This window comes from Centroberyx affinis, unplaced genomic scaffold, assembly GCF_046629955.1.
Source record: "Centroberyx affinis isolate AG114_WGS23_722 - 3 ecotype Tasmania unplaced genomic scaffold, CSIRO-AGI_Caff_v1 ptg000530l_1, whole genome shotgun sequence".
NCBI classification, from domain to species: Eukaryota; Metazoa; Chordata; class Actinopteri; order Beryciformes; family Berycidae; genus Centroberyx; species Centroberyx affinis.
In genome coordinates, this window is record NW_027279178.1 from 80,043 (window position 1) to 92,362 (window position 12,320).

Genomic DNA, 12,320 nt, shown 5'->3' on the forward strand with positions numbered 1-12,320 from the left:
ATGCAAAATTGTGACTGATTGAAGTAGCCTCATTTCAAATACCATATGGTCACAGCATATCCCAGATGGTTTGCACAGAAATTGTACAAGAAGGACTGGTATGACATATGGTACAAGTCAACATTATGGGCACTTGTTCTTGAAGGTCTCTTTGAATTTATAGCATTCTGTTGGCCAAAATAATTTATTGTCCCTTTGTTTTATTTTAGCACTACTATGCAGTATGTCATCTTTACATACATGAAGCACCTTGGTGTGAGGGTCAAGGAACCACGCAGCCTGGAGTCCAAACGGGTCCGGATCAACTTCCTTCCCAAGATCAAGGTACTGTGTATCCCTCTTTCCCTCATCTCCCCCCCGTTAGCTTCCTCTCTCTGGCTTCATCACCCACTTGACACTTTCTCCTCTCCTGTCTTTGATGACCTACAGAAAAGCATCAAGACGGAGAAGGAGGGAGAAGAGAAGGTGAAGAAACCTAGATTTCCCAGTATCCTTGGACCTCAGCGTCGGCCCAGCCGTGTTGAAGCGGCATCAGGTGTGTTTAGAGTTTAGAGTAAGCTAAAATGATAACACTACTTCTAAAGCGTTTATCTTTTCACCTAGAAGGCTTGCCATCCACTAGTAACATCTATTGCCCACTTTTGTTTATGAGGTTTTGACACTTCTCTCTCTGTATGCAGTGGGTAAAGCCCTGGATGGGCGCCCCAGGCCTCAGAAACAGTTGTCTCAGCCAACGCTGGGGGCCAGTGAGCACCTGGAGGGTGGTCGTCTGAGGGGCAGCCAGTCCAGCGAGGGCTCCGAACTCACACACTCCATGTCTCTCACCACCTCGCCCCCAAACAGCGCCACTTATAGCTCAGACGCTAGCAGAGACGCAGATATAGGTGAGCTACTGAGCCAGTGAATTCAACAGATCAGTGTATGAGAATGAGAAAGCAGTGGTTTCTAACTTCTACCTTCTCCCTCAGTTGGGACTCCAACCTCAGGCCCCTCCAGGCTGAGTGACGGCCTTCAGTCTGACCCTCTGGATGGCTTGCCGTACCCTGCTTCGCACTTTGACATTTACGGCCTGGACCAACTGCAGGAGGAGGACAGAGAAAACGACAGGTACATTCACAGTCAATTAGCTATAACGCTGTTGCTCCATTGCATTATAGCATACTTTTTATCAATGATTTTTCTGTCCCTGTTTTTGCAGAGTCCCCGAGGGAACACCAAAGGCCATAAGAAGGTGACTTTTCTAACTGAAGTCCATTTGTTTGGGATGATACGCAATAGTAAATTTTTCATTAGCCACATGAAAAGCTAACCTAGGCTTTGTGTCTTGCCTAGGCTTGAGGGGCTGGGTCCTGCAGATGTCCAGAGTGAGGATGACCAGGGAACAGACTCGGAGCATGACCCCCTGAACTGGCAGCAGCTGGTGGGGCGAGAGGTCCTCGCCAGTCTCAGGCCTCATGAAATCAAGAGGCAGGAGGTCATCAATGGTGAGGAGATGGTTTCCATTTCACATAGTATGAGATTTTACAACATATTACAGCCACATTTCTATTTTTTAAAGAGAATGAGAAGTCCACCAAGTTTTTCTTTTTTTTGTATTCATTTTTGTGACATAGTATATATAGCGTGGAGACACAGGAAAGGGAGAAGAGAGAGATGTAGCAGCATAGTACTAACTCGGATCCAAGCAAAGTTGCAATCACAAGTACATCTTTTTTGCAGTAACTGTTTGGGCTACAAGTGTGCCATGTGAAAGCCTGAATTGAGCTGTACATTATGCTGTGCGCATCATCTGCCTTCTCTAATTACACGGGGTTGTCTGTGTTTCCAGAGCTCTTTTGCACAGAGCGAGCCCATGTGCGGATGCTGAGAGTTCTGGACCATGTCTTCTACCAGAAGCTCTCCAAAGAGGCCATCCTGCCTGCTGCTGACATCAAGAACATCTTCACCAACCTGGAAGAGATTCTACAGCTGCATGGTACAGCACAGCACACACAGATTACACACGCAAACTGAAATCTATCAAAATTACTCATCTGTGCATGATTGCGCTTGGATCGTGGTTGGGAACCAGTGAAAGAGCCTCAAAATTAAATACTACATAAGGTATACTACATAAAGGCATAAATACTTCAGGTGCTAATAATTTAAATAAAGTTGAAAGTAAAAATACGTTGAATGTTGAATGAATAAAAGTAAAACACAATATAGAAACTTAACAGTGTGCATGCACATAGGACCCTCAGCCATTTCGTGTCCTATTCTTCATCTCTGTTATCTCTCACATACTTGCACATACACACACACACACATGCTGAGTGAGCCTTGGTGTCTCTCCTTTGAATTTCAGTTTCAATATTGGAGCAAATGGCAGCCATTCGGAAGAGAAATGAGTCTTCAGTAATTGATCAGATAGGAGATGACTTGCTCTCCTGGGTGAGTACAATTCTCAGGCTGAAATTGTATTTCCCCTTTGAAACATTCCCTTCTATTGAATAAATTTCAAGATGACTGATGTGGTAGGAAAAACCGTACTGTGCACAAAGGAATGGAACTGTTGCCTGAAATTGCTTTACAGTGACAAAAAACGGTTATGTTGATATGAGATTGCCTTTCTCAGCCCCAGATCTGTTTATTTCTACATGTCTTATGTACAAGATGATGGTTAATGATAGCATATATGGTAGGGAAGGGCTCATTAATGATTACTGTAACAATGTAACATTAAATCATTAAACTCTACATCTAAATCCTGAAGGACAAAAACTTGAATATGGCACAAAAGAACAACTCTCCAGTTCCCTCCACAGTAGCAAGGACCAATGTCTCAGTGGAACCAAGCTTGGAAAATGAAACCCCATTCTCCAGTAAATGATTATATCATACAGTGGCCTAAATTTGTCTGACATCTCCACATCTCCATATCATGTGTGATACATTAGATTCGAGGTAGCCACATAATCAGCTGGCAACCCTGCCTAAAATGGCTGTATGGGGGATAAGTAGGGTAAACGGTCCCCTAGGGGTGTGAGCATTGATCTAGTCTACATTTAAGCTTAAGCTGTCTTTGCTATGGAGGACATAAGCCCGGCCCCCTTCTGAGAGTTGCTGCTCGTTGTAGTGGTTAAATACTAGACATTTCCATGGCAACTACCCCTGACCCAGATTGACTGACTAACTGTTTGTGTCTGTCCATTCCCGCTCTGTCCTATCTTGGATTGGGTGGTTTATAGTTCAGTAGTGGAGAAGAGGAAAAGATCAAGCAGGCTGTGGGGACGTTCTGCAGCAACCAGCCCTTTGCTCTGGAGATCATCAAGACCAAGCAGAAGAAGGACTCGCGCTTCACTTCCTTCATCCAGGTAAGAATAAGCTCAACAGGTGTAATGTACATACTTCATATATGTAACATGATAATCACAGTACATACCAGCTCTAACCATGGTTTCTGATTGGTTGAGTGGTGTTCTTAGAGTGCTAATAACTGCAGCACGTGAAAAGATAAATAAAATAAATTAAACCATTCATTGCTAATGCTGCACAATAACTCAGGCACTGCAGCCATCTCAGCTGGCAGGAGTTATAGTTTGTTTTTAGATATTTATTCTGTGTGGCTACTAGAGCTTTGCATGCTTGTTGACTATCTTGTTGAATCTGATGCATTTATTTGTAGAGTATAGGCTTAATTTATTTGGAAATGTATTGATAGTGAATTTTTTATGGCTTCCGTTGGTGACTATAGCTAGACAACAACGTGCTGGGAAGGTACAGAAGCAATACATTTAGTCTAAATTAATTGAGCAAAAACACTTTATCTTTGAGTCACATATTGAAATACTCCTGCTGTATAATTGGGCCAACTCGTACTACTGCTCTGTAGCTCACAGTTGGGCCTATGGCCTCATTCCAATGATCCCAGTACAGCCGTTCCAATAATCTATATTATTGATTTAATGCAAACACAACAAAAGCACAATCAAACCTGTAAAAGTATGGTTAGATTTCACCAGTATAGATTGGGCTGGTTAGTGAAAATAAGTTTAAGCTTTTGAATTGTCTAGTTATCTACTGCACTGAATATGAAGTAAAATTAGATTTGCATTTAGAAAGTGTCCATGAAGTGTCCAAAAGAGGAAGATGTAGAGCTGCATATTCAGGGGAATACAGCTGAAATGCCACTTCCCTACATAAAGGCCAAAACCACATTTACTGCAGCTCAGAGTCACTACTGGCAAGTGAACGCCATATACTTATTAAATGATACATCTTGGCCATTTGTGTTAAGCATAACCAACCTGTATTTTTATTGGTTTGCAGGAGGCAGAGAGTAACAGACTGTGTCGCAGGCTGCAGCTGAAGGACATCATCCCTGTAGAAATGCAGAGGCTCACCAAGTACCCCTTGCTACTAGACAACATCGCCAAGTACACAGGTGCTGTCTTATCTAATATTCAAAGTTCCTTAGCCACAGGTGGACATAACTGCCAGTAATCTGTGCACATGGTAATAACTGAATGTCCACAAAGTTGTTCCAATGCTTAAATTAGTCAATTTATTATCCTTGAGCGTGGTCTTGATTTGAAATAAACAAAAAACATGGAAAGTACATGTTAATCAAATAGAACAAAAGAGCATGGTAGGGATAATATTCGTGATTAATAGCACCTGCCAGTCACTACCCTTGGCCTTGGACACACCTGAAGCCTTTATGGTGTCCTCATGCCTAAAGGTGGGGCAACAGAACTGACAGACATTTGTGTACACATACCTACTTTCACTTATGGTGCATGCAGGTACAAAAAAACTGATATCTGTTCTTGCACAAACACTTTGAAGTCCAATGCACTCTGTCAAGAATACATAGTCAATTGTGGACACTGTCTGTTGCAGGGATAGAAGTTGTGCTCTACCTTTCACAGGACAATTTCTAACCACTATCATCCTCACTCTTGCAACTCTTTTACACAAATTCACCATTACCTACTGCCTTAGACTGTACTGACATGACTAGTGATGGCAGGCTGCTCCTAGTGGACCAGTTCATCACACAGGCTCTGTGATGTGCTCACATCAGTGTAACTGATAGCCATGTCTTTCCCCTCCACTACTGGGCCTCCGTTGTGTCTGCTGTGTCCCGGGGACCGGAGGAATTAGAGGGCAGCCAGAGGACAACCAGCACTGTTTCTGGATAGGGGCGTTGCCTGGTGGCCTGCCTAGCTTGCTGCACTGATAGTGGATAACAGTGTATAACACAGTTTCTCTCATGGTTGTCATTGTCATCTAGACAAGGAATTAATTCCCATTGTCCAAAGTTTGATTGCACTGCAGCAAACCTCTACATGTGACCTACTTTGATGGCAGGCCTCAGTTGTTGTAGCCTTTCTATCTATCCTATGATCTTAGATTTAATGAGATTCTATGAGGTAATTAATTCACCATGGAAATTAATTTACTCATATTACATGTAACCACAGAAACATGATGCAAGAATAATAATGCCTCCTTTGCATTTTCTAATCTAAATGCAATATAATAACAATAGAAAAATGGAATCCAACTCTTGAGGTAGAAGAAAAGAGGGAGAAAAGAGAACCAATTGAAGTCTTATTGGAGCAGGGCTCTGCATGGCAACATGCCAAGCATTAGTGAATTACAGAGACAAATGGAGAGATTATCATTTTAATGGTCCTGGAGCGGTAATGCACATTTTGGGAAATGTCTCCCCCATTATTTGGTCCATCATTTTAGTCTTGGCTGGGGTTTGGGTTCACACCGAGAGAATGTACTAACGATAAAGTATAACCAGCTATTATGGGAACATAATGCCCCCTCTGCTTTACCATAATTTCTGAGAATGATAGTGTGTTAATGGACGGAGGAAATATCAATTTGCCGGACGCCCCCCTGCAGAAGTAGGGAGGCTTTACTTCATGTTGGATGTCATAATATCTTTCAGATAATGCAGTGGAGAAGGACAAGGTGAAGCAGGCAGGAGAATGCTGTAGAAAGATCCTCAATCACGTCAACCAGGCTGTGAAGGAGTCCGAGGACAAGCAGGTGTGATAGTCTGGATTTTTTTTCCATCCTTCCTCCCCTCAGTCTTTTACAAAGCTCTCCTGTCCTGTTTTTCTTGTTCTACTCTGTCCGTGTTTTATACCATTCCCTAGCCTTTTCTGTCTCTCCCTCCTCACCAGCCTCACCTTGAGTCCTTCCTTTTTTCCTCTTGTACCACATTTCTTATTTTTCACCAACTTCTTTGCTTTGCTCCCCAGGTAGCACCTTCCCTTTATAGAGCACTTAGTCATCCCTCTTCCTCTGTCTCTGTTTCTCTCCCTTCTTCCTCCAGAGGTTGGAGGACTATCAGCGAAGATTGGACCTCTCCTCTCTGAAGCAGACCGACAACCCCATGATCCTGGAGCTCAAGGTGACAATTATCTACATGACACTTTTGGCCCCAGTTAAAGCATACTGACTGGCTGCCCACCCACACTGTTAGAAATATCTGCTAGGTGGGAAAATATCTGCTAGGTGGGAAAATGGTGCTGCAAGGAAATGCCTCCATGAACCAGTAGCAGTTTCTTATGTTATTAGATCATTTCTCCAATTTATTCCCTATTCCACTTTCATCAGAACCTGGATCTAACCAAGAAAACGATGGTGCATGAGGGACCGCTGTCATGGAAAGTTAACAAGGACAAGACTATCGGTTTGTAATTAGGGCAATATAAGAGTTTGATTATTTATCGCCAGCTCTGCATGTATTAAACAGTTGGATTCCATTTGAAAAACCCAATTGACTGTTCTACAATAAACACACTCTTCAAAGGTGTCAGATACTATCTTCCACTCTGTCTCCTTTCAGAGTTGTACACACTCCTCCTGGAGGACATCCTGGTTCTGCTCCAGAAACAGGATGAGCGTCTGATCCTGAAGTGCCACAGCAAGAACCTGGCAGGCACCGCCGACACCAAACATATCTTCAGCCCCATCATCAAACTCAACACTGTTCTGGTGCGATCTGTGGCCACAGGTCAGTTAACAGCCAGTCTCTTGTAACAGAAGTGAAATGTGTTTTTGTGTTCTGCATTTTAAACAAATGGCTTAACAGTAACCTGATGAATCGCTGTTAGATCAAATCACACAGACCGTCAGCATACTGTAAAACCGCGAGTCATACGGCACAGAGTAAGATTCCAGGAAGTCTGTGGCTTTTCATCCAGAGCAGAATATTGACAAATCTTAACCAAATCTTTCCCATCTGTCCCTTCTGTCTCCTGCCAGACAACAAGTCGTTCTTCGTCCTTTCCATGTCAGACAACGGAGCCCAGATCTATGAGCTGATGGCACCCACAGTCTCTGATCAGAGAACGTGAGACCAGATACCCTTTGAAATATTTATTTAATAAATACTTTAATCAGGGCCCCAGTTGTTAAATGGTCTGATGGTCGTTCTTGTCCTTTCACAAGGTGGCAACGTCTAATCACCCAGAGAGCTGATGCCATGAAAGTCAAACCTCACAGCGTCATACCGTTACCTCAGACTGAGTATGTCGCTTCGTCCTCTTTATGATTTGATTAATCCGATGATTCATGATTGTTGAGCTTGTTACTTACCAGAGTTATTTATGTGTCTTTGTGCCAGTGGGGAGAGAGACGGTGTGGAGATCATTACAGCAGGAGTGTCCAGACTGAGTAAAGACCCAGACCGCACATCCACTGGCAGCACCCGGTCTACAGGTAACTGAAGCCACTTGCATCAAATAAGCGTTCTTCTTATTTAATATTACCTATATTTGTTGAGTAAGCATATCCTACTCAACCATGACGTTCATTCTGCTAATTTTACCTCCTCAGATAAAGAGAGCAGCCCAGCCTCTAGAAGTGTGATGCAGAGTTCTCTACCAGGTAATAATCCATTTGAAGGAGTGAAAGCAGAGGAAGAAGAGGAGGAGGAAGGTTTCGTGGACCCAGAACTTCCTTACCAAGGGGCTGAGGATGGTAGCGAAGGAGACTCCTTTAGCCTCTTTCCCTCCAGGGCAGACGAAGCACTGAAGACATGTAAGCAAGGACTGCAGAGGTTTTTTGTACACTTTGCCTGCCACCCACCATACTTGGCTGTGGGCTTTATGTGTATTATATATTTATATTGTATATCATTAATCCTTACCCCTCCCCTGTCCTGTCCCTCAGTGGCAGCATTAAAGCAGGTGTTGGTGACCCAGCTGATGTCCCAGGAGGCCAGTGAGCGTGCCCAGCGCTCCTCAGGGGCCCGTCTCCTCAGGACCACCTCTCTGCGGACCCCCGTTGACAGCCGCGCGCGGGTGATGGTCCACAACGGCTCCGAGAGGAACAGCTCCCAGACGGAGGACCCGGCTCAGGACCTGGGCTCTGGAGACACAGGCTTCTTCGACTCCCCCGAAGATTATGGTGAGGCTGGTTTGAACATTTGGGAGCACAGAGGGAAGAAAGTTGACATTGAACAAAAATTCAAGTTCAAGTCAAAAGTTTGGACACACCACATTTTTTGTTATTTTTACTATTTTCCACATTTTAGAATAACAGTAAAGACATCAAAACAATGAAATAAAATAAATGGAATTATGCAGTGACCAAAAAAGTGTTAAATCCAACCTATCTCATATTTTAGATTCTTTAAAGTAGCCACCCTTTGCCTTGATGGGAAGGCAAAGGCTTTGGAAAGAAATTCACACAGAGGCATCAACTTCACTATTTATATTTGTCTAAGAGACAAATTTCAAGCATTTAAGCATAAGCCTTTAGATCAAAATGGCTTTAAGATAATGAAAAACATTCAATCAGGTGTGTCCAAACATTTGACTGATAGTGTATGGCATACAGTTCAATATACACTGTAGTTTTGAATTGGCTGGACTTGTAGATATCGTGCCCTGGACATGTATTTTATTGTGAAGTCTGCATCGTAAGGTCTGGTCAGTGTTCAGTGTTCTATGTTTCTCTGTGATCCTGAGCTCTTCCCACGCAAGTTGTACTTAAAAGCTCCTTTGATTCTCTCAGCAGGATACCTCGTCCTGGAGGGTTATGGTGGCCCAGGGGAGAGCAGCACAGATGATGACATCTTGGCGGCGAGCACAAGGAAGCAGCTGAGCACCTCACGAGGCTGCGCTGCAGATTCTGGGATCAATTTGAGGTTTTCTTCAACATCACAGGCCGGCAGCCTTTCCTCTTTCAGCAGACAGGTCCTGTCTCACCTTAGAAACCTGCAGGCCAACCTCAGCTATCTGAAGGTAACTTACACTCATTCACTGTCCTCCCCCAGACACACACACACACATACAGTGGCTATTTATATCGCCTGATCTTAGAACTGACAGTGTAGTGTTTCTCTTGTTTTTCTTTTGCAGGAGGTTGAAGTCAAGTATAATAATCTAATACGCCAAAGGCCAGACAGGTCAGCAACAGACACGGATGGAAACAAAGGTAGGTCAGTTCATACTCTGCGTCAATATATGAATCACTTACTGTGCAGCTGAGTGTTTGTCCATGTTTCTGATCCCAGACCTGTATTCTTTTCCCAGATAAGAGATAGTGGAAATCCATGCCCAGGCCTTTGGCTCTGGTCCCAAAGAGGAAGTACCGACTACTAGTCTGTTCCTACTTCCTGTGTCCTGGACTTCCTGGACGTCCTCTATAAGCTTGTCCTCTCACTGCTGAGCCCCTCCCTCCATCGCCGTCACCCACGGTTGCCACAGAGTACGAGAGACTGAGCATGAGCAGAGACGGTTGGAGGGAGGAGGAGTCTTTTTTTGATGCCCCTCCCCCTCCATCAGCACAAGGCAATCAGGGAAGTGGGATTGCCCCCAAACCCCGCCCCTTCATCCATTCTAACACCCCAGTCCCCTTTTTCCCCCCGACCTTCCCTGCAAGAAAGAGAACTTATACCAAAATGTACAAAGATGTGTGTTTAGAATATATATATATGAAACACAAAACAAGAAAAGGAAAATTTTTAAGATAATGTATTAAGATTTTTTTTTTTTTTTATCCCAAGATGTATTTATTTTCTTTCTTTTCATTTTTTAAAAAAGTGTTTCCCACAATTGCTTGCATGCTTTTTGGCCATGGTGTTGTGACCTTTCCGGCTGCTTTATCCTGCTTCAAGACACACAGGGGTTGTGTGAGTGTGAGTGCACGCCAGCATACTTAGCACGCTAGCCTAGCTTACCCTGATGAAACGGCAGGAGTATTTTCAGACTGAGAGAGGCCAGGGTTGCACTGGTTACAGATAGATCCTAATGTGTTTAAACTCTAGAATCGTGTTAAAGTCTAGAATTTCAGATAAATTCTAGGAGTGGTGTTAACTAGAATGAAGAGTCTGAAGGCTCTGATCTGGTCCTGTTGCATTTCTATACCTGGCATTTCTGTGCTGCCTCCTTTCTTCCTTCTTCCTCCTCCTCTCACTTCCTCTCCTCTATTCCCCTTCTCCTTAGATCCCCCCCCCTCTCCCTGTAAACACACTTTTGGGTGTCATCCTCTTCCGTTCCCCCTCTGCCCCAGTGGCTTTCATGCTTATTTATCCCCTCCTTACTCTATATGTCATGCTTTCCCCTCTTTCTCATCTCATCGGTATCTTGCCTGGTTCCCCCTTTCTCCTTACAAGGAGCGGTCATGCTCTTTCTGTATTGGCTCCAGACAATAGTGCTGCTTCTTCTGCTACTGCTGGTGATGCTGATCTTGACTGCCTGATAATCTAATAATGTCACGAAGTTCAACATATACTGTACAATGATCAAGTTGGAAGGCTATGCATAACTTTAATAAATAAATGGTGCCATGACACATTTCAAAAAGGAAACCCTTGCCTCAATTTTTTTTCTTTTACCTTATGCGTATTATGTTTTTATATGTGTTTAATATTGCAAATTATTATTTCCCAGGAAGAACATTTGCTGCATGTTGTCAGGCTGCTACATAGGCACTTAAATCCCTTGCATGTACTTATTAAATGTCAGGTACAAGAAAAATGAAGTAACTGGGCATCATTTTTCCCTTTTTCATCATCGTCATGATGAGTAAGATCCTCAAGGACACATGGGTGTTGTTGATGGTAGATCAGCTTTTACACATTTTGTTGTGGGAGTTATTTGTGATTTCTGGCCTTTGCTTGCTTTTTATGCAGAGTACTCAACCAAAAAATGTTGTTCGTAAATGTACTCGCTCCATTTGTTCCTTTTGGATTAAATGATCACATTGGCCAAAATATATTCAGCATTTTATATCATATGTTGCTCAGAAATCATCTTGCGGTTCCATTTGGAGACGTTGAACTTGTTGAAACAGTCTATTAGTCGTAATGTATCTTGTGCTGTATGTGCCACTCTTCTGTCCTAATGTGTGTCAGATGGTATAAATTTCTCAGTCGGCAATATGTCTGCACCATTCTTATATGTTCTTTATTCCTGGTGATTAAAGTGATTCTTATTTCTTGTTAACAATGCTGATATCATGCATCTTAATTTATGTTTTATGCATCAGAGTGGACTTCCCATCCTATAGTTGCAGTATTAGCTTCTTGAAACATCAGAAACTGAACTCCAATGCCATACACAGTATAAGTGAACCATCTATTCTGCGATGTGCTGGAGCATTCTGATGATTCTAATGTTTATTGATCGCTGGAGGGAAAGTATCTTGCTCGCCCCCCTCCAGGCAGGTCAGAGTGCAGGTTCAGCTTCAGGAGCAGCCTCCCTGCAGCTGGGAGGGACTCAGTGCTTTGCCCACAGACACAGAGCTTGAACCTCGGTCATCCCGTTGAATGATGAGCTCTCTAACCACTTTGCCACCCTGTCATCCCCATTTAAGTATTTAATGGACACGGTCTTGAGTTCATTAGCGATTCTGAAAGGACAATGTCGTTCAAAACCTATAACTAGAACATAAAGAGGAAATGTGAGTAACAAATATGAAATGTTAAGTATACTTTTGCCCCTGAGGCTATTGAACTAAAATGAAAAAGGGGTGAACACTTTGACAACGCAGACATTTTAACTTGATACTTTCAGTTAAACTCGAATTTCCTTTTCACCTCAACAGAAGGTTGAGGTGAAGCACTTTTTGAGTTCATTCTCAAAATATTAAAAAAGTCAAGAGGGTTAATGCTTTTTAAAGCAGCCATCTGAGAGGTTTGATGGAAGACACCGGAGAAGGTGATGCTCATTACCAGTAGGTGGCAAACTTTCACCATTTAATAGCGAGTCATGAAGACCCACCCTGAAACCTGCAGTGACATCAGTGTTTTAAATAAGCCAAGGTATTATGAGGAAACCTATTGATTTCCCAGCTAAATT

The 12,320-nt window shown here is 43.1% G+C and overlaps 1 protein-coding gene across 1 annotated transcript in view; it reads left to right on the plus strand.

Annotated features, from left to right (window-relative positions):
• Positions 1-11,125, plus strand: part of arhgef12a (Rho guanine nucleotide exchange factor (GEF) 12a) — a 42,051-nt gene extending 30,926 nt beyond the window's left edge. The window contains exons 19-40 of the mRNA XM_071517847.1: positions 210-324; positions 430-535; positions 681-884; positions 969-1,107; positions 1,199-1,231; positions 1,333-1,484; positions 1,829-1,975; positions 2,348-2,433; positions 3,231-3,356; positions 4,312-4,426; positions 5,951-6,051; positions 6,341-6,418; positions 6,625-6,700; positions 6,857-7,024; positions 7,276-7,363; positions 7,462-7,539; positions 7,637-7,731; positions 7,849-8,052; positions 8,185-8,421; positions 9,031-9,260; positions 9,378-9,453; positions 9,552-11,125. Of these exons, the coding sequence (XP_071373948.1) occupies positions 210-324; positions 430-535; positions 681-884; positions 969-1,107; positions 1,199-1,231; positions 1,333-1,484; positions 1,829-1,975; positions 2,348-2,433; positions 3,231-3,356; positions 4,312-4,426; positions 5,951-6,051; positions 6,341-6,418; positions 6,625-6,700; positions 6,857-7,024; positions 7,276-7,363; positions 7,462-7,539; positions 7,637-7,731; positions 7,849-8,052; positions 8,185-8,421; positions 9,031-9,260; positions 9,378-9,453; positions 9,552-9,562 (2,665 nt within the window). The 3' untranslated portion in view covers positions 9,563-11,125. The remainder of the gene's footprint in view (positions 1-209; positions 325-429; positions 536-680; positions 885-968; positions 1,108-1,198; positions 1,232-1,332; positions 1,485-1,828; positions 1,976-2,347; positions 2,434-3,230; positions 3,357-4,311; positions 4,427-5,950; positions 6,052-6,340; positions 6,419-6,624; positions 6,701-6,856; positions 7,025-7,275; positions 7,364-7,461; positions 7,540-7,636; positions 7,732-7,848; positions 8,053-8,184; positions 8,422-9,030; positions 9,261-9,377; positions 9,454-9,551) is intronic.
• The last annotated feature ends 1,195 nt before the right edge of the window (positions 11,126-12,320 follow it).